At 39.2% G+C, this 21798-nt stretch overlaps 1 protein-coding gene across 4 annotated transcripts in view; it reads right to left on the bottom strand.

The window, feature by feature from the left end:
• Window positions 1–21271: 21271 nt before the first annotated feature.
• The window catches only part of Phf14 (PHD finger protein 14), a 169153-nt gene continuing 168626 nt past the window's right edge, over window positions 21272–21798 (bottom strand). For all 4 annotated transcript variants that reach the window (XM_021190300.2, XM_029535674.1, XM_021190299.2 and 1 more), the window contains one exon: window positions 21272–21480. In XM_021190300.2, coding sequence (XP_021045959.1) covers window positions 21406–21480 — 75 coding nt within the window. In that variant the 3' untranslated portion in view covers window positions 21272–21405. The remainder of the gene's footprint in view (window positions 21481–21798) is intronic.

The following is a 21798-nucleotide window of genomic DNA, read 5'->3' as shown; positions in this document are numbered from 1 at the left end:
CAATGCCATCTTCCACATCTATGAGACCCTTTAGAACTTGCTGTTTCTCCAGGCAATGTACTTCTGCTCCGCTTTTCTTCTTCCATCCTCCTCTTCCTCCTCTCTCCCTCTTCCATTTTCTCCTTCTTCTCTTTCCCTATCTTTTGCTCTGCTCTACCTTCCCTTTATCTGCCCAATCATCAGCTCTCCTTTATTTGACAAATTAAGGTGGGAAGCAGGTTTACAGGAAATCACCTGAGTGCTGACTCATTCCTCATTTGTAACCCCTTACAGGAGAACAGAATTAACATCAAATATAATTAGCCCCAGGGCTATCCACAACAAAGAGACACTAAGCGGTTTAGTGAAGCATAGTTCAAAATGTATCTGCAAGAGTATTTCCAGAGAAGATGGCATTAGGAGGGCTCTGAACTCAGGAGGTCATGGCACTATGAACGCTGGAGCCTGGCTAGAGGAAGTAGGCCATGGGTGGCAAGCGTTTGGAGGACGTGTCTTGGCTCCTGGTGCTTCCTGTTTTTCTCTTGGTGTTTCTCGTTCTTCTGTACTTCCTGGCTACCATAAGCTGAAGAGCTTCCTCTGCCACGCCCTTTCTCCCCATTGCTCTCCTTCTCTATTGGCCTGAAAGAAATGGAGTCCACTGACCATGGGGTGAAACCTCTGAGACTGTGATCCAAAATAAATCTTTCCATTCTTAAAGGATTCCTGTGACTATTTTGTCACAGTGAAGAAGAGTCTGATGAGTATGTCTTCCTCATGTGCAAGCCGGAGGGCAACTCTGACTTAACAGACTGTTTATTTTTGTCATTATTTTTTTTTTCTCTCAGAGGGGAAAGGATACAAGATGTAACATTTGGATGATCTACATGTTAAAACATGTTTCCCTCAAGGGAGAAAAAAAATAGAAGAGTATACAACTGAATGTGATTTTAGAATTAACAAAGAGAGAGAGAGAGAGAGAGAGAGAGAGAGAGAGAGAGAGAGAGAGAGAGAGAGAGAAATGCCAGTCCTTTAAACCATGTATTGCTGTGTACAAATTATCTCAAACTTAACTAAAAACAACATACACTCATAAAACACAGTATCTGTGAAACAAAAAATAAAAATAGAGTATGGACACAGGTTTTGGTTGGTCCTCTGTGGAACTGTGTGTCATATGAGATGCCCATTGAGATGGCATCTCATCTGACATAGTACTCAGGGAGGATTACTTACGGACCCATTCCAGTTGTTGACAGAGTTTATTTCCTTGGAGTCATTAGATCAGGAGCCTTCTTACTTGTTGGCTTGGACCATCTTCAGTTCTTTCAGCTCATTTGTTTCTGTGGGACTTGATGACCTTTCACCAAAGCCAGCAAATGAGTAAAGTCTTGTCTTAGGCAACTCTGGCTGTGTAGCAACAGACTTTTATTTCCCCTAGTTCTGGAGTCTGAGAAGTCTAAGACCCAGAAGCCGGCAGATTCAGTGTCACCTCACTCCTGGTGCCTTGATGGCCCCTTCTCAGTGTGTGCTTACTTGGTAGAAGTGGCAAGCAACTCTCCGAGGGGACCACTCCGACCTGTTTAGACACTCTTTGCAGTACTTAGTCAACCCCATGAATTTGGGGTTAAGAGTCTTGCAGCTGTTGTACGTATTATGATTACACATATGCAGTCACACCCACCATTTCATTTGCATCACAATTAGCTTGGTCAGAAGCCACTGATAGCTCTTGCCTGAACTCAAAAGGAGGGAAATAGCAATTCGATGGCTCTCAGGAGGTAGGAATCTCAGGGTTGTGGAATGTAATATGACAACACAAACAACCTGTTTGACCCACCTCTCAGACAAAGAGACTTGAACATATTCTAACACGGCTTGTCTCTGTTTAAGGCCATGTCCTTAGGACAGTGACCTGCTTGAGAAAGCTGAATTCCCATTTCTTTTCACTTACTCCTGACTTTAGGACTGACCTGAAGTAGTTTGGAAAAGTGTTTAAATAAATCCCTTTCCTGTCTCTTTGAGATACAAATCTATAACTTGAGCATGCTTTTCCCAGAGGCTGAGAAAATGCAATCACTGAGTAAGATCAAGGCTCTGTCTCCTAGTCCCCGAGGAGAGCAGGCGCCTAACACCAATGCAAAGCTAGTCAGAGCACAGAGATGGCTAAAAATCACACTGACTGGCAGCCTCATCTTGTCGTATCCTTTAATATCTTTCCTTTAACACACTACAAAATTGAAAAGACAGCTTGATCTCCACCCCGCCCCCCAGTGGAGTTGAGCTCTATTTGTACTCGAGTCTCCCTCTCTTACTGTAGAAACTTAAATAGAAGCTCTTACAAATACCTGGCTCTTTCTCTATGGCTGAAGTAAGATGCTTAAGATCATTAAAATCACTGACTTTGAGATTTGGCCATTGTTATATTTTACATTCAGACTCAGTCTAGCAAAATGAAGCCTCCATGAACATCGAGGAATGTTTGTAAAATGTTTTTGGTGTTGTCTGTTGTCCTATTATAGCCCTGTTCCCGAAGAATGGCATGTACTTCAAATTGATAATAGCCCAAACAATGGATTTAGTGGCTGAAAAGAACAAAAACTATATACATATATAGGCCATGGAGCAGCCCCTGGGAATGGGTCCTGCATAATCCATAGTGGGAGGCAGGACTTCTCTTAGTGACGAAGTATGATAATGGCCTTATGCATTGCAGAAGTCCTTCCTTCCTTCCTTCCTTCCTTCTTCCTTCCTTCCTTCCTTCCTTCCTTCCTTCCTTCCTTCCTTCCTTTCTTTCTCTCTTTCTTTCTTTCTTTCTTTGTTTTTAAGTCTCAGTCTTGCTGAAAGACTGAGAGAGACTAACATACTATGAAAGATTTCTACCCATAGCTCTTAAATATGAGTTCATTCTTCTTTCCTTGAAACATTAGGGGAATCCACTCATCCTGCTTAAACCAGACATAGCAAAACCACACAGGAGGTCTGCAACTGTGCTCTGTGAGAATCCTTCTTGTCTTAGAATATTTTCTTTTTGTACCTCAGCATTGTAGATCCTTTCCAAGGTATTGTTGAACACAGACCTAGATTAGCACATGTGCTTCCAACAGCCCACTCATTCTACAAGATCATAGGCCATCAAGGACCAGGGTCTCCCTTTTCTGCTTTCCCAAGAGGAGAATCTCAGTGCTTCTAACACTAAGAGCTGGTTCCTGTGCCTGCCTCCCAAGACTGTCCCTGCAGCCCATCCCTCAGGGAGTAAATGATATTCATAGAACATGAAACATTAAACAGGGAGGAAAAATACAAACTGGTGCTAAATAAATCCAGAGTAAGAGGCTTATGCTAGTAAGAGTCTCAGAAAGTGAGGTTCCAAGGAGGATATTGAACACATTGTCCCACTGTACATGAGATTTATTAAAGGCATCCTTAATGTCATGTAAACACAGCATGGTATGTGGGAGACTATGAGGAGAGTTCAAACTTATGAGACTAAGTGGGTACCCCTCTAAGAGACGGAAGATGTAGACCCCATGCTATGTGATTGATTGATAAGTAGTTCATATATTTTCTTGTAGCTAGAATATCTCTGATTTCTAGGCAGCAGGAGCAATGATAAAGGTTTGCACTTTAACTAACACATGTCCTTCATACAGTATATGCTTAGGATCTCAGGTTGGGGAGAGTGAGAGAGGAGAGATGAGGGATGCAGAAAGAAAGAGACAGACAGAGAGACAGAGACAGAGAGAGACAGAGAGACACACAGAGAGACAGAAACAGAGAGAGGAGAGAGACAGAGACAAGTAGAGACAGAGAGACATTGAGAGAGAGAGAGAGAGAGAGAGAGAGAGAGAGAGAGAGAGAGAGAGAGAGAGAAAGAGAGAGCGCTGCAGGTTGAGTATGGCACCAAGTAGCCCCTAACAGTCAGTGGAAATGTTTCCTGTCGTGTTTCAGGGCTTCTCAGAGCCATTCTGTTCTACAGTGTACTATAAAATAAAGTGTGGATCCCACAAGCTGAGCTATTCCTTTGACATTTTGTATGATCAGTGAATCGCAGATAAATGCACACAAAACAAAGCAGAGACATACCCTCCTCCTCCAATGCGTTGAGAATAGCCACAAACCGATCTGTGTTGAGCTCATCTAAAGATTTTATAGATTGTGTATATATTTTAAATTCAATAGCTATTTCTTTATATTTATATTATCATTAATATTCTAAGCTTTATCAGTTCTGTTATTATTAAATGATGTTACAGCTCCTTGAAAGTGTAGTATTTCTGGTAAATAACAAAACAAAACAAAAAACAATGAGAGTTTTATTCAATGTGGACTCTATAAAGAACAACAGATAGAGGGATTCAGTGACCCCCAAGTCTTTTTTTTTTTTTCAGAAATGTAGGTCATAGGACAAATAATATTCCAATTTAAAAACAAAATTAAATCCTGCTTATACATCTTTTACTCTGAATGCACACTGAATTGCTTTACTCTCTGAGGTCTGACCCTAGCTTTCAAGAATTTTCTTTACATATGGGTCTCATCATTGACAGTTGGGAATCCAAGTGATTTGGCTCCAGGTTTTCCATTGTTTTGCTTCTCTAGCTGTGTCAGCAAGGTTCAGGTCTTGCTCTGAGGGCTAGTTACAGAGTTATTTCTGGACCCATAACCTTCAAACTCAGGCAAGACTGGCCTGTTCTGCATGACCTCAGTTCCCATCCTCACATAAAACCTCTTTGAGCCATGTGGCTCTTTTCATAGTAAATTATAATATGAGTTTTTCAGGATTAATCTCATTTATGCTTCAACCCTAGGCAAGGAACTACAGGCAGTTAAGAAATGCTGAGAATAGGGAGAACTCCCCACTCTAATTGGTCACATCTGAAATCATATACATATGGGTAACCTTTTAACAGTAAGTAGATTGAGTATGTTATATTTATATATTTAGGAACACACACATACACACACAAACCAACTAAATAGAGGCCATAAATTTGAGAGTAAGCAGGCTTACATAGAAGGCAAATTTTGTATATTAATTTTAAAAATTAACAAATTCCATGAAAATGTTAACATATTTTAGGAAAGCATGGCTGATGGAATAGATAGTCTATTCATTTGTAATTTTAAGAAAAACATTATTTTATTTCTATTATGTGCCAGATAATGTCCTGCCCATGGTTTGCTTAATCTTCAGATGCTACATGGGGTTTTGTGATCTTGGTCTGGGAGAAATGCCTTTATAAGTGGCTGTAGCTTTTAGTATAGTTACTCTCGATCACTGGCTTGTTGAAGTTGGTGGGACATGACTGAAAAATTAGGATTAGTAGAAGTCCTTGGAGTTTGGGGGCTGTTATGGTTAATATAGAAGCATATTCTCTAAGGGCTTCCAGAAAAGGAGTATGCTGGCTAATTCTTTGTTAACTCGACACAAGCTGGAGTCCTTGGAGAGAAGGAGTCTCAACTGAGAAAATCTCTTCCTAAGATCAGGCTGTAGGCAAGCCTGTAGGGCATCTTCTTAATTAGTGATTTAATAGGTAGGGATCCCATTGAACCCATTCTGGGTAGTGCCACCCCATAGTTGGTGGTCCTGGGCTCTATAAGAAAGCAAGCTGACCATAGCAGGAGGAACAAGCCAGTAATTAACACCCCTCCACGGCCTCTGCATCAGTTCCTGCCTTTAGGTTCCTGCCCAGTTTGAACTCCTGTTCTGACTTCCTTCAGTAATGGACTGTGGACCCACAAGCTTAACAAACCCTGTCCTGCATAAGTTACATATGGTTATATTGTTTTGTCACATCCATAGTAACCCTAAGACAGGAAGAGACAAAAAATAGATCTTAAATTAGAAATTTTTCTTAGTAATTTTTAGTAGATAGTTCATTATGCTTAGTTGACTCTAGAAGATTGGTTAATGAATAGGTAGTGTCCATGTCTGAAGAAAAAAACCTAGAAATCTTAATTGCACATAATTTGGAATACCTGATCTTTGTAAACAAACTTACACTCATATACAAAATCTTCCGGATGACTTAAGGAGCTTCTAGTGGATTTTTATTCATTACAAACTACCACTGAATAAGAAATTTTAAAACTCTCTGAAAAATACATTTAAAGATTCATGTACATATATATATATATATATATATATATATGTATATATACACGCATATATATACACACACATTATCTATATCTATATCTATATCTATATCTATATCTCTATCTCTATCTCTATCTCTATCTCTATCTCTATCTCTATCTCTATCTCTATCTCTATATCTATGTCTATATGGAGTTTAAAGACCGGGGGTCAAAGAGAAAAACAGAATCAAATTCTGAAAGACTAGGAAAGGAAGCTTGTTTAAGTATGCAGAGGAGCTGAGCCCCAGCTGCCTATTGAAAGAAATAAGGTTAAGAGAAATTATGTTTTATACCCTATGAGAAAATCCTGAAACATAGCCAGGCCTTAGTGTCACCAAAGGGTATCCTAAGGTTCATAGTAGACTTCTCCCTGGGAAAAAGTCTCCGAACCACGAAAGGGAATCAGTGGTGCTAATAAATATTTATAATAACTAAAGTCCCTAAAAACTGGTGGGATGGCTTGAATGAGAGATGCCCCCATAGCCTTGGACATTTGTCTGTTTGGCCCTAGTTGGTGTTGTTGCTTTGGGAGCTTTAAGTGGCACATTCTTGCTGAAGAAAGTATATCATTGGGGGTAGGATTTAGGAGTAAAAAGCCTCATCTTTTGTTTTGCTCCACCCCTCTGTTTTGTGCTTTCAGTTCGAGATGTGAACTCTCAACTTCCGGTTCCTGTTTCTTGTCACCGTCCCTCCCTTATGGTCTCCTGTTCCTCTGCTTGTGGTGTTTCATCAAAGCAGCAGAAACGCAACGAACACAACTGGAAACCTCTCAGCGTGTCTGGATTGAGGGGGGGTGGAGAGGCAGCCATGGCATAACCGGAGAGCTGGAAGTTCACTCAGCAAGAGAAAGGACTGAATACTAGCATACACAACAGCACAGATGATTTAAGCGGAGGAAGCCGTGCTTAGCTGCTACGTGTCATGATTTCCCCTACACCACATTGTGGGAAGCCTGTGTTTGGTGGTTGCCAGAGGTTGTGATTTGGAGGAGACCTTGATAGTTAACGAGGCAGAAACTACAAAATTGTAGCGTGGGCTCAGCGAACTTACTGTCTAGCTTACTTCTGCTGATGTTACCTGAATGTATGTTTTCTTAAACACATATCAGATCAGTAGCGTGAATCTTAAATTGTATACACTATGGTTCTTAGGAATGAAACATAGTGAAGAAGGCCTCTGGATTGGGTGATAATCAGACATGGGTAATGATGAGGTTAGTAGGGAACACAGCTGAGCAGCAGACAGCTCTCAAAAACAAATAAAAGAATAAGCACACAAACAACAAAACAAAGGCGATTTCCCCCCTCCACAACCCCAGTGCGAGACAGCAGAAACACACGGGAGTGGACTTAATACCTCCAGATGCTGGGATCTGTCCTTGCTGAGTAGCCATTTTTTGGTATGTGTTCTAGCCTTTGACTGGAGGTGTTTTCCGGTGTTTATTATGAATATAGTCTCTATTGCCATTCACGTGGCTTCTCACACGGAGCTGAAAAGTCGATGATCCGTGTTCCACGCACTTGACGGTGGATTTCCTGAAATGCAAATCTGACGAGGTTATTCCCTTGATTAAAATTCCTCGCTGGTTCCTTTATTGCCTTCAGCGGTGCTTCCGTACTGGGACTGCACGTCAGAATGGCCCGGAGCACTTCACGAGGTGTGCGGTGCTCAGCCCACCTCCAGACACGCTCACTCAGCTGACTAGAGCACAGAACCAGAGTATCAGTGCTTTAAATACTTCCCATGTGGTTTGTTTCTCGGGGGCTTATTTTTCAACATCATTATTACAATATAATTCACATATTTCACAATTTATCCACTTAAAGTATATATTTCAATGCCCCTTCTATATCCTATGATTAAAATTTAAAATTATGGTAAACTTCATAACATAAAATGTGCTGTTTTGACCATTTAATGTATACAATTCAGTGATATTATTGGCATTCACAATGGTTGTACACAACCATCTCAGCTATTTCTTAAGATTCACGTGCTTTAACTACTTAACCAGTTCTAAAGAACTAAATGCAAAATCCTTAACTAAGCCAGAGACTTCTCCCGACAAGGTCTCTGCATATCTTCCCAGGCCATGCTCCGAGCACTTTCTGTCTGGCATTTTCTTGGCTTTAGAAAAACTAAATTACCTTTAGCCTTTGCAGACTTTTCCCTTTGTCTACTGTCAGTCTGTTTCTTTGAAACACAACTCACACTAACTACTCCTTCTATAAAAACATAAAGTGTGTCTTCAAAGCCAGGCTCAAGTGTTATTTTTTGAGATCCTTGTCCTAAAGCCTAAGCTAAATAAGCTAAATAATCTAAATAAGATTTCCCACTATCCTCTCTAGCCTCTTCTATCAACATTTAGAACACTCATTGAAACGTTCGCTTTCTTTATATGCCTGCACCCAGACTAGACTGATATCAAGGCAGCATATCACCCGAGTGTAGCTCAGAGCAGAGGTTGCTTGATGAACAAATTAAGGAACCATTATTGATATTTGAGCAGAAGACTATAACTGTGACTGGTATAACTGGGTGAGCAGTATTAAAGCCACGGTAGATAAACAGAATGAGTGTGGATTCACAAGATGGTGTGTCAGTAAAGGAAGGACAACATAGTTATGGCCTTTATTGAGTATATATGATGGGACAGGACAGATGAGCTAATAAGTGGTATGTATGTTTTTATACACACACATATACATATACATACACATACACATACACATACACATACACATACACATACACATACACATATACATATACATATACATCATATACATATACATCATATACATATACATATACATATACATATACATATACATATACATATACATATACATATACATATACATATATACAGATAGAGGTTATTGAGGCTTTGAGAGAGCCTGGTTACTACCTCTCCAAACTTTATGGACTGCAGACATAGAGAAAAATCCAAGTAAAAACTTAAAAGTCCATACCATGCCAGACTATACTTGAAATGGACTTCATATATCTTGGCCACTTAGTAGCACTGATGAGCTCAGCTGGGTTTATAGTTCAGGTTGTTGAGTAGCAGAGGAGTAAAGCACATAGTTAAACAAAGCAGTGATTACAGGAGGTACAGGGAGAATGAATGCTGATAGGAACGGCCAGAGAGAACTGAAAGGAAGTCTTTTCCTTAGTTGCACGAAGAAGCAGGAGCTTTGAAATGCTTGAGGAAGTTCCTGTCTTACAGGTAAAGAAACAGAGATCGAAAGAATTATGAAAGAAATACAAATCCGTGTATATTGTTGTTAGAGATACAAAATGATGTATGTTCTGCTGAGATTCAGAAGAAAGATCATCAAACACCTAAAACTAACGCCAGGCAGGCTGCAGAGAGACACAACTGCAGCACTTGAGAGGCTGAAACAAAAATATCATGAGAGGAAAATCAACATATACTGTATAGTGAGATCCTGTCTCAAAAAGCATAGAAACAAATAATGGAATTAATGTACGAGCCAATTATATCACTTCTAGCTATGCACCTAAATAGTGGGAAATAGAAGGCGACATGAGCTAATGTATGTATGCCTTCTGCAGAATTACAGCTGCAATAAAAGGGGTGTATTCATCAGCACTCTCTGGACAAGAACTAGAACCAGTAGAATGAGGGAGAAAGTATATCAACCTTCACAAGATGAAAGCGAACTAAATTTCCATTGATAGATGAATAAAGAAAGTGTGGTATGTCAACAATGGAATTATCCATATTTATAAAATAAGGGAACCCTTTCACATGATGTACCTTGAGAAAAGTATATTTAGTGAAATGAACCATTCACAGAAAGACAAAGTCTGCATTATTCATTTATATGAGATATAGAATGGTCAAAAATTAGTTATTAGGTGGTATTGGTAGGGGCTTTTTAAGGATGGGGGAATAGAATGCACTTGTAGAAAGGGTTAAAAGGAAATAATATAGCAGAAAGACTAAACCATAGTGTAGATAGAAGAGGGAATCGGAGGAAAAATTAATAAGACCTTTGAGAAAGACTTAGGAAACCCACTTATGAAACAAATAAATGTTTGTACACACACACACACACACACACACACACACACACACACAGAGTGAATTTATGCTATTACAGAGCAACAAAGTGGAGTTGTTGGTGAATGAAGTCCCAAATACCCACAAACATTATAGGCTAGTCACATTGCTCTTGGGTTTCTCCCCAGATCTTGATGGTGGGACCATATTGCCCAAAATACCGCATACTTGAATCACAGAATATGGAAAAACAATTAAGCTAGTGCTGACTCGAAAGCTTCATTCCCACTGGCTAGTTTTTATGGGGCCAATATTTGCTAATCACACTACCAGAGGAGAAAAGTGATACCCAGATGTGAACCCTGGAAGGTGTAATGATTGGTCTGGCAAGAAGACATGCTCAGTGGTGTAATAATAGCACAAACATCATGCGAGTCATTAACCATTTTCTGATTGGATTTAAGTCCTATTTCACAAGATGATACCAATATCTGGAACCACAATCAGACCCAAAACCTTTAGCTAGACAAATGATAGCCTTAATACTTACAGCTTTTAATCTGATAAATGGACACAGTATGGAACTAACTTATGCCTAATGACCTACAGTGATGCCTATAGGTCAACATTTCATTCCTCATTTGAGAAGCATCTATTGCAGTTCCTCCTTCTCCCAAGGCTTAGACACTATGCATAAGATGAGGTAGAAAGCGTGTAAGAGCTCAATGACATGGTGGGCGAATACGAGGTTAATAGCATCTTCTGGATATTTCATGGGTGTTACACACAGAGATGTCACATCATGAACTCACAGAGGTGAAAGCATGCACAAGACCTGTGCAAGCCTCAGGTAGATCAAATAAATCCCAGCATAAAGCTAGAAATTGGGCATGAACTGCCAACCATTCTTACCTTGGAATAATTGGCAATTATTAGGTTCTAGAAGTAGGAAGAGCGATTTGAGAGTGTAGCCTTTGGTATGTGGTCTATGATTCAATGGAAGCCCACTGATGTAAGAAGACTATTTGGGCAGCACCAAAATGATCTTTGTGTATTTACAAATATGAAAAAGCACAAAGTGATCAAACATGTTCTATGAAACTCTCAACTAATAAAAAATTAAAGATGCATGAGGTAGGTGCTCAAGCTCTTAGAGGACAGAATCATGGTGTTGAAGGATTGTTTTGTTCAACAGTATATAAAGATTCAGTTTGTCTGACGGTGAAATGATACAGAACTATCAGACAACAAATGCAAAACTGGAATTGTGAATATCAAGCAAGACTACTTTTCTCCCTCAGGAGCTGGGATGTAGGAACAGAGAAGAAATGTGTCTAAAGACCCTGAAAACCAACATTGTACCAGGGGATTTCCATAATACCATTCCTGACTTTTAGAATTAGATTCAATAAAATAATAAAATCCAAATCAATGCAGGCAAATAAGATAGCCTCAAAAGGAAGTATTCCCCAGGAGAAAGTATCAGAACCCCAAACAGATGTTCCTTTTGTCCTTTTGTTAATTTAATTTTAGCAACAAAATAACATTTTGAAGGCATTAGTGTTATCCCTTCTTAGTGTAATTATAAAGCTAGTTCAGTTCAACAATACTCTGGAGGCTGAAATATATTCATGATTTATAGCTCTGACTAGTTCCATATTTCTGCTCAAGGTAAAAATATACAAATATGAACCTAGAGCCTAGCTATTTATGCTTTACATATAATCACCATGAAGAATCAAAACAAATATCTTCTTACATCTCTTCAAAGAATGAAATAATATCAATAATTGCTTAGTCTTACTCCAGAGCACCCAAGAATTTATCGTACTCTTTCTTGTCTCATTTGTGTCTGACAGTGTCAATAATAGTAAATGGTAGAGGGAATAGTAAAATTACAGATAAAACGTCTTAGACACTTTAAACAAATTTAAGAACACTGCTTACAGAACTGATTTTCTTAATCACAGAATTTCACTGCCTAATAAAAAAGAGCACTGCCTTTTCCAAATAATAGGTTTCTTCCTGCAGAGCTCTTTATTCATTATGTGAGGCAGATGGCAGACTCCTGTAGAGGTGGCTGCCTTTCTGATACATTAGGTCCTACTTAACAGCTCCTTTGCTCATTGTCCTGAGGTCTGAATGTCCTGAAGAAGTTAATCCATCCTTAAAAGCAATGGTAATAGTAAGAGTCAGAACTGCCAAGCTACCTTTTCTGCTCACCACGTGTCAATAATGAAAGCCACCACATGCATGCTTATAAGGGCATGTGATCTAATCCAGGTATCTATTGTTTCTAGAAGCTGTCTCTTCTGCTAATCTGTGGCTTGAACACCATGAATGTGAAAATGGTGGTTTTATTTCACTCCACTGACAGTGGCGGTGAAAGCAGGGTCTTATTCTCTAGCATGAGCTATTTAGCATGCTGCAGGTGTAAATGGAAGATGTAAAAGTGACAAAAGCAACCTTGTAAACATTAATGTGATGTTGGCTGTGATATTATGAGCCTAACGACATCTTCTGCACACGAGAACACATAGGTGTCATGCTGGGAAACCAATGGTCTCACTCTCATCTTGACTGCAGGCAAAATATATCTCATCAAAGCTATAAATTTCATGAGTGCTCCCAAATTTAAAGCCCTTAAGGAGAATGGGTTTCATGGCTCAGTAGTTTTAAAGGGCTGATCTTATTTGGCTTTGTAACTAGGAAATTAAGAGTTTTCTAAAAACAAATCAGAATTATACCATAGCTACTTGAGCTTTCAGACTGTTGCTTTAAGTGCTTGACTTCCTCTGCAGATAACAAAGTCTCGGATTCCACATCGCATTCACAATGGGACAACATTTATTACCTGCTATGATTGCTCAGTAGTCTGAAATGGAGAAGAAATTTGCTCATTCATGGCTTTGTAAAAAAAATGTAATGGAAAAAGGAATAGTTTTCTAATCAACTTTCGCAAGTGCGAGTGAACCTTATTTAGTTTGGTATCAGGAGGAAGTTGCTTTAGTCCCAAGCAGTATCAGAACTCAATCAACCTGTACAGGCCTTAGGAACCACAGGCTCTGGAGAAATGTCAAATAAAATTAGTTTGTTGCTTGTTTTTCAGCAGGTTTTTCAGTATTTTTCTGGTAACCATGTAAAACTCTTATAGGAGGGAGTGGCCTTTATATGAGTTGTTCACATCCAATTAAAAAAAAAAACCAAATATTTATTGCCACCAGAAAAACAAGACAAAATACATTGTAGGCAGGAAAACAGATACATTCAAAGTTCTTGCTTAGAGGAAAACTATTAAAGATTGCCTTGCAAAAGAATATAATGCAATATATAGCAGAAGATGGCCTAGTTGGTCATTAATGGGAGGAGAGGCCTTTGGTCCTGTGACAGTTCTATGCCCCAGTATAGGGGAATGCCAGGGCCAGGAATAGGGAGTGGGTGGGTTGGTGAGCAGGGGTAGGGGTAGGGGATAGGGGGTTTTCAGATGGGAAACTACAAACGGGGATAACATTTGAAATGTAAATAAAGAAAATATCTAATAGAAAAAAAGAAAAAATGAAAAAGAATATAATGCAAAATGAATATTATAACATTCAAATAATAATATTATTACTTTCCTAAGGGTATTAAAGGAGCAGAACCCTGACCCCACTCCCATTTCATCTGGATGCTCAGAAAGTTAGCAAGGGAAGTCATTGCCCTCAAGGCAGGCCTCACATATTCCAATATCAAGCAACAGGGTACACATATCTGCTCTCCCCTCACAAACTTTCTAACCCCAAGGAAAATGGGTAGCATTCACTGAAACACACAGCCATACTTAAATTAAAATAAAATAGAATATGGGATCATTTAAAAAGCTATTGATCATTTTTAAATATGAATGTTAAAATTTGTAGTTCTTTTGTGTATTGTTTAGATTTCTATGCAACATTTCATAGTAGCCTTGTAGTAATTAATTTTTACACTGTTGTTACAGCTATAAGAATTAGACCCTAACTTTATGAATCACATTACATGCTGAAAGGAGTAACCCGTTTGAAGTGTGACTTCTAGCTGAATAGGGACAATAATTGGCTCTAGAGTGTGACCATTATGAAGAAGATGGTTGCAAATATTCTGTACAAATCTTGGAGTGAACATGTTTTCATCTCCCTTATATAGACTCTAGAAGTAGTAGCAAGTACTAAGGGTTTGGGTAACTTTATGAAAGATCCTTTAATTCTTTTTTGAAAGGATGTAGTATTTTATGTCTCTACCAAAAATATATGAAAACTTCAGGGTTTTTCTATTATCTTTTTAAGACTTATTTTTAGACTTAGAATTACAGTCCAAGGCCACTGTTCGAGAGCATGTAAATACAAATTTTCTAGTAGTCACAGTTAAAAAAAATGAAAATTTAATTAAATCTATTCAAAGAAGTATTTCAACACAATATTAGAACACAAGTTATTGTGATATTGCTATTACTTTCAGTATAGTTCCAAGATTTGGTACCACATCTTAAAGTGAAGTAGCACTAGGTCATCTGTTCAATAGCTCCATGAGGTCAGATGGGTAACAGTCACTCCTGTGCAGAGCTTGGTGGATAGATGTTGTAATTTGTTCTTATTAGCCGTTTTATACTAATAATGTTTTGTACTAATAATGTTTTGTGTGCTTTTTGACTATTTGTATTTCATCTATTTTACATCTGTTTAAATGTCACTCACCAGACAGATGGACAAATTGTGGTATATTCACACATGGGGACATATTTTTCAGTAAGTAGGAATAAACAGATCATTTCAAAACCACTCTGCGGAGTAAAGGCAGTGAGACAAAAATTACGTATCTTGTGTTTTCACTGTGTGGAATTTTACATCAGGCAAACTTCAACAAGAAGGTAGGATTAGTGAAGATCTTTTCCCAATCTGTAGGTTTCTGTTTTGTCCTATTGACAGTGTCCTTTGCCTTACAGCTTTTCTCGAGGTCCCATTTGTGTATGGTTGATCTTAGAGCCTGAACCATTGGTGTTCTGTTCAGGAAGTTTTCCCCTGTGCCAATGAACTTTATGTTGAAGCCCTTGATCCACTTGGACTTGAGCTTTGCACAAGGTGATAAACAAACAAACAAGATAAATCAGGGAATGTAACAAGGCTGTGTGACTTCAAAACTACAAGAAAGGACATTTTGAGTGGAAATGCTCTGTAGATTGGAACTGAGGTCACATGGTGTAATGGCTAATTCCAGTGATATGACAGGGTCTGGAGTCAATAGGAAGACATATGTCTGGGCTCTTCTGTGATGGCATTTCCAGAAGGGATTAAATAAATGTTAGACTCTTCCTCAGAGGAAGCAACTTCCAGTGGGAAGTTCATGAGTAGAGATCTGAGAGGAAAAAGTGATTGCTCCTCCCTGAGTGAGTCCATTGCTGCTGTGGATGTAGTCTACTGACTCAGACTCCTGTCTCTTGGACCTCCCAATGATGACTGAATACCAGCAGCTTTCCAGGAACCTTCCAGACTCCCACCATCGCTTTGGAACTGCTGAGACATTCAGCTTCAAGTTCCAAGCAGCTACTGGCTTGTTTTTTCCATCCAGCTGTTTCTGACTATCCAGTCCCTACTAGGCCAATCTATAGCTATAAATCTCCCCATCTTTAGCTCCTGTGGAGAATCCTGTGTAATACACATAAATGTGCCCATGTTCCCAGAGTTATACATTTGAATGGGTGTTTAATATAAATGAATTCAGTGACATTTATCTGAGGTAAGGACAATACCCAAGAGTAGCATCTACTGTCATTCCCCACTGAAGACCTTGTGACAGAAAACGGCATGGCTAACACAGAGGGTCTTAGTAAAGTTTTGTTCAATGGATTTAAGAACTTGTATCTAGCAGCTTCCATTTGCCAGCTAGCTGCGTGGTGTAACATTCCTGCCTACTTCTGATGTTTATAGCCTACACCTAAGGAATGAGTGTAGACTAAACACAGTTAAGGAAAAAAAATGCTATTCCTGTTTGTGATAGAGACAGACTAATAAAAGGTTGTTTTACTTCCAAATTCTTGGAGGTTATGAAGAAATATAACTCAGAAGCTAACATAACACAGTTTGTTTCTATGAATTGTGGGCTAGGTTTACATGCATCATGAAGTACAAAGGAAGCTGTATTCTCCAGGCATTGGTAATCTCAGGCTGCCTCAGTGCCGTGGTACTCATCTTGTCACTGGGTAGGAAATGAGCTAAGTAACAGGACTAAAGGGGTAACAAGAATAGGAAGGCTTCATTTTACAGTGGATACCCTGTAGAAACTAACTCAAAGATCATATGCCAATCAACAACCTTTATGAAGACTTTCTGTAAATATAAAGAATCTATAGAGCCACAGATACTGTTGCAATGTTCCTTAACACAATCCAAGTAAGTTAGGGAGAGAATGCCTTGTGGGAAAGAAAGTAACTCTACTGAGTTTTGATCTAGAAATTATAGTCATACCTAACTGAAAAAATAAACTTCTTGTCTTTTAACCAATGCAACCTCTGGTTATTTTGTTATGGCAGGCTGGTATAGTATATAATACAATCTACTGTGTGAGAATATATAACATGCAAATAAAGTGATTAGTGACAGTCACATAATTATTTTGTGGCATTATGAGAGTTACAAATTGCTGTACAGAGGATCCAAGTTTGGTTCTTAGCACCCATGTTGGACAGCACACAACTGTCTCTAGCTTCAGGTTTAGAGAATTTGATGCCTCTGCCCTCTGCAGTTATTGCATACAGGAACACGAGTTCCCACGCAGAAAACACAGACAGACAGACAGACAGACAGACAGACAGACAGACAGACAGACACACACACACACACAAAATTTCAAAACTAGGTTAATCTTAAAAAGAAGTCCCACATATTTTAACATAGAATATCCAAGTATGAGCTTTAAGTATCTCACTTTTTTTTTTTTTTGGAAGGGAAATTTAAGGAGTTTTACTCTAACATTCACTATCCTAAAATAATGGGTAAATGTTAAACAAGTTTTTTAACCTTTATTTATTTATCTGGGTGTATGTGTGTAGGTACAAGCCAGGGGCCATCTTTCCTGAGTTAGTTCTCACCATCACGTGGGTCCTAGGGATCAAATTCAGGCTCTCAGGCTTGATAGCAAACACCCTTTCTCACTGTACCATATTGCTGGTGTGCTGAAACTTTTTATTTTTTATTTTTTATTTTTTATTTTTTTATTTTAGAGACAGGGTTTCTCTGTGTAGCCCTGGCTGTCCTGGAACTCACTCTGTAGATGAAAACTTTTTTAAAAGGGACATCATAACATTTTTGAATAACAGTATCTGTTAAGTACAAGTACTGAATATGTGCATATAGTGGCTTTCACTGTGTCTCCCACAGTAACAGCTCATTTCAGAAATGCAGGCATCAATAGAGCAGATGGCAATACAGAAATGGAATCAACCACTTGTTTTTTAAAAAAAATGGACGAAGCTCTTCTGGGATGTCACAGACAAACAATAGGTTGTTTTCGTAGTTCATTACAAGCAGCACTCTATTCAGGAGTATAAAGAATGGCAGTTATGCCATTTCCTCTATTTTACTTAAACACAAGCCGTAGAATGGATAAAAGCTGCTCAGGACAGATGGCTTCAAGATTAAGAGCATATACTGTTCTTGCAGAAGATAAAGAGTTTGATTCCTCACACCCACTTCACAACTTTAACTAGCTCCGTAGGTTCTGGCCTCTGGCTCCAAAGGCTCCTGTACTCACATATACCTCTCCACATATAGACACAGTTCACAATAATAAAAACAAATCTAAAAATAATAAATAAAAATGCTAAAATGTTAAAGCAGAGAATTATGGGTGAAGTAGGATGAAAAGTGTGGATCAAAAGAAGGATGATATTAGTGGCTATTATGTAAAGATTGTGATATTTTGGGGTAAGGTGCTTTGCATTTATACTCTTGCTGCTAAATACAAAGTACACAGCTTTTGTTCATTTACTTCGCTTAAGGCTCGCATTGCTCATTATTAAACCATGAAAAGCAGCAGCGTCAGCCTCATATTCATAGGCACTACTGTATGCATAACCCACAACATGGAGTGTGGCTGCTAAGGTATGAAATAGCTATCATTACCTTTCAAAGTGACAGCCAAACAGTGGCACACACCTTTAATGTCAACCCTCCAGACGCAGGAGGATCTCTCTAACTTCAAGGCCAGCCTGGTATACGTAAGTTCCAGAACAGCTAGGACTACACAGAGAACCTGATTCAAAACAAAAACAAGTGTGTAGCTCAGGGTGATCCTCCCGCCTCTGCCTCCTTCAGTAAAAGAACACACATGGTATGCACTCACTGATAAGTGGATACTAGCCCAAAAGTTCGGAATACCCAAGATTCAATTCACACACAACATGAAGCCCAAGATGAAGAAAGACCAAAGTATGGATACTTCAGTGCTTCTTAGAAGGTGGAACAAAATACTCACTGGAGGAAATATGGAGACAAAGGGTGGAGCTGAGACTGAAGGAAAGGCCACTCAGACACTGCCCCACCTGGGAATCCATCCCATATACAGTCACCAAACCCAGACCCTATTGTGGGTTCCGAGAAGTGCTTGATGACTGGAGCCTGATATGGCTGTCTCCTGAGAGGCTCTGCCAGAGCCTGACAAATAAAGGGGAAGATGCTCGCTGTCAACCAGTGAACTGAGCACGGGGTCCCAGATGGAGGAGTTGGAGAAAGGACTGAAGAAGCTGAGGGGGTTTGCAGCACCATGGGGGGTGGGGAGCAACAGGGTCAACAGGCCAGCTCCCCCCCCCCCCCCCCGAGTTCCCGGGGACTGGACCACCAACCAAAGAGTACACATGGAGGGACCCATGGCTCCGACTGCATGTGTGGCAGAGGATGGCCTTGTTGTCATCAGTGGGAGGAGTAGCCCTTGGGCCTGAGGGGGTTCGATGTTGATGTCTCAGTGTAGGGGAATGCCAGGGTGGGAAGGCAGGAGCAGGTGGGTGGGTGGGGGAACACCCTCATAGAGATAGGGAGAGGGGTGATGGAATAGGGGGTTTCCGAAGGGGAGACCTGGAAAGGGGAAAACATTTGAAATGTAAAAAAATACCCAATTAAGAAAAAAAGAAACAAAAAACAAACAAAAACAAAAATCTAACCATCCTCACCAAAAACTTGATAATATATCAATCTGTGTAAATATGTCTGTTCTTAAATAGATCCATGAAGGAAAAAATGTCACAGTGATTTTGAAATAGCTTAGGGCAAACCCCCTGCGCAGCTTAACTGCTTTCTCAGCCTTTCCTTTGGCCCAGTCCAGAATTCTCCCAGGGAGTGTACTTTGTAAGTGTGAGCTCCTTTTCTGATTTCCAGTTAGGTTAGAAGCTACCCTTCAATAAACTTGTTTGCCCTACTTGCAGTTTTCTCTATTTCAGTCTACAGTATCAAGCTGCCAGCACATCCTACTGTCACACATTTAGTGAGCTTGTCAGATGCAAGTGATAAAAATACGACCCCAGGGAAAACATACTGATTCCATTCCAGGAGAGGATGTTGCAAGTTGCATTCTCTTATAAGCTCCCTCAAAGTTCTAGCCCTTATTTTAAGCAACTTTGCCTTCAATAATCAAACAAAGACATCTCCCAGAACTGTGGTTTTACAAACTGCAACTAGATTCATGCCTGCTGCTGGAGTTGGCAAATAACAGCTCAGAAGTCAGAAGCAGGGAGAATTCTAATGGCTTTAACACACTAATAAACATGAGGGTCAGAAAGAGTTTGGAAATGTATAAGGCAAAGAAGGACAAAGTGAGAGTGTTTTTGTTTTTAAATAGCTGAGAAAAGTTTGTATGGACAGATACATAGGTCCTTATTAACTATTTTTAAAAAGATTATGTGCGTGCATGCAGGTGTGTGTATGTGTACATGTGTGTGCATAGGTGTCTACCAAGGCTGCAAGTCTTCCTGGATCCCCTGGGGCTAGCATTATACGAATTAAATGCTAGAAGCCAAACTCCAGTCTTCTATAAGTGGTAAGCATTCTTAATCATTGAGTCACCTCTCCAGTCCCCTTACTGAAAATATTTTATGGCTTAAAAATCATGGTACTATCTCTGCTACCAAGGACTGTCAAATTATTTTTCATCCTTCCTGCAAATCTGAAGTATCATGTGACAAGCTAATGCATCAATATATCCTGTGGCATTGGCTGGTTTTCAGTATTTGCATGCCTGAGCATTTGCTATTTTCTTTTTAATTATGTTGGTGGTCCCTGTTAGTTTTATTGTTAGTCAGACACAAACCTACACTCACCCGGCAGAGGGATCCTTAACTAGGTAACTGCACCAACCACACGGGCATGTGGCTGTACCTGTGAGAGGTGTCTTGACTGACAGCGGAGGGTTCAGCCCACCTTTGGGTGGCACTCTTCCTAGGGAGCTGTGCCCAGGTTGGGTAAGGAAGCTAGGTCAGCATGAGCTAGTCAAGCTAGCCAGTTAGCTGTGTTCCTCCATGGCTTCCTGAGACCTGGACGTGTAAGTTGAAGTGAATCTTTTCGTCCCCAAAGTTGCTTTTAGTTATGGCATTTGCCATAGGAACAGGACAGCACATCGGAATACTGGGGTTCTTTCTATTGGTAACTGGAACTCTGGCAAGTCCTTTTGGAAGATAACACGTGACTACAGCAAAAAGAATAAAAATAAAAATAAAAATAAAACGAATTACATATTCCCAGAGGTTTCTTTTAGGCCATATAGATACAAACAGAAGACAATGACAAAACCCTTTTCTACTTAGGTCACAGGACAAAGAAAATCATGTTCTTGTATTTTTGATAATTTCTTTCTTTTAAAAAAACATTAAACAGGCTGTTATGGTGGCCCACATCTCTTTAAGTCTGTGGACAACATGGTCTACATAGGCACCTTTAGGTCCACAAGAGTACACAGTGAAACCCTGTCTCAAAAGAACAAAAATTGAAATAAAATAAATACCACTATCAACAACAAAGCCACAAACCCCAAAACAAAACAATAAAGAAACCAAAAGATATTCTGATGGTTTGGTCTTTGAATCAAAGTTGAAATGTTTAAAAAAATATGAATTTCAAATACAAGCTCCTATTTCAAGGACTTTATTGAGAACAGTTTTGTAAATTAGATTTTACAATTAACATTTTACAAATTAGAAATGTTATCTGTGTCAGTATAAGTTGTAAACGCTTCAGACCACACTAGACAATCCTTTATTTCTTTGGATTTTTCTGCTCCATGCTGAGCTCCTGAGATGCATTTTTCTTTTCAGCTTCATTTTCATCTTCCTGCAAAATAAATTTTAGCAAACATTAAATCCTACATTTCAGAGTTTTCAGCTTGACAACACATTTAACAATATCTTACCAGCAAAACAATGTACTATCCCGATTCCAGAATAAGGAAAAGATTCTATATCTATAATTATAAAATTCTTACTGTTTAATTATATTACAGGTATATTTCTTTTAAATGTTGATTAAAAGCAACCAATTTTTCAAGGCTTCAGAATTACTTTCTGAACGCCTGCTCCTGAACAGTGCTCTCTGCAGTAGGGGACCAGATAGCCTTTACTTTGCTCTGATAAAAAACCATAAATTTAACTT

This window comes from Mus pahari, chromosome 2 (genome assembly GCF_900095145.1).
Source record: "Mus pahari chromosome 2, PAHARI_EIJ_v1.1, whole genome shotgun sequence".
Lineage (NCBI taxonomy): Eukaryota > Metazoa > Chordata > Mammalia > Rodentia > Muridae > Mus > Mus pahari.
Note: the sequence above shows the minus strand (reverse complement) of the source record. Positions and strands in the feature narration are given on the sequence as shown.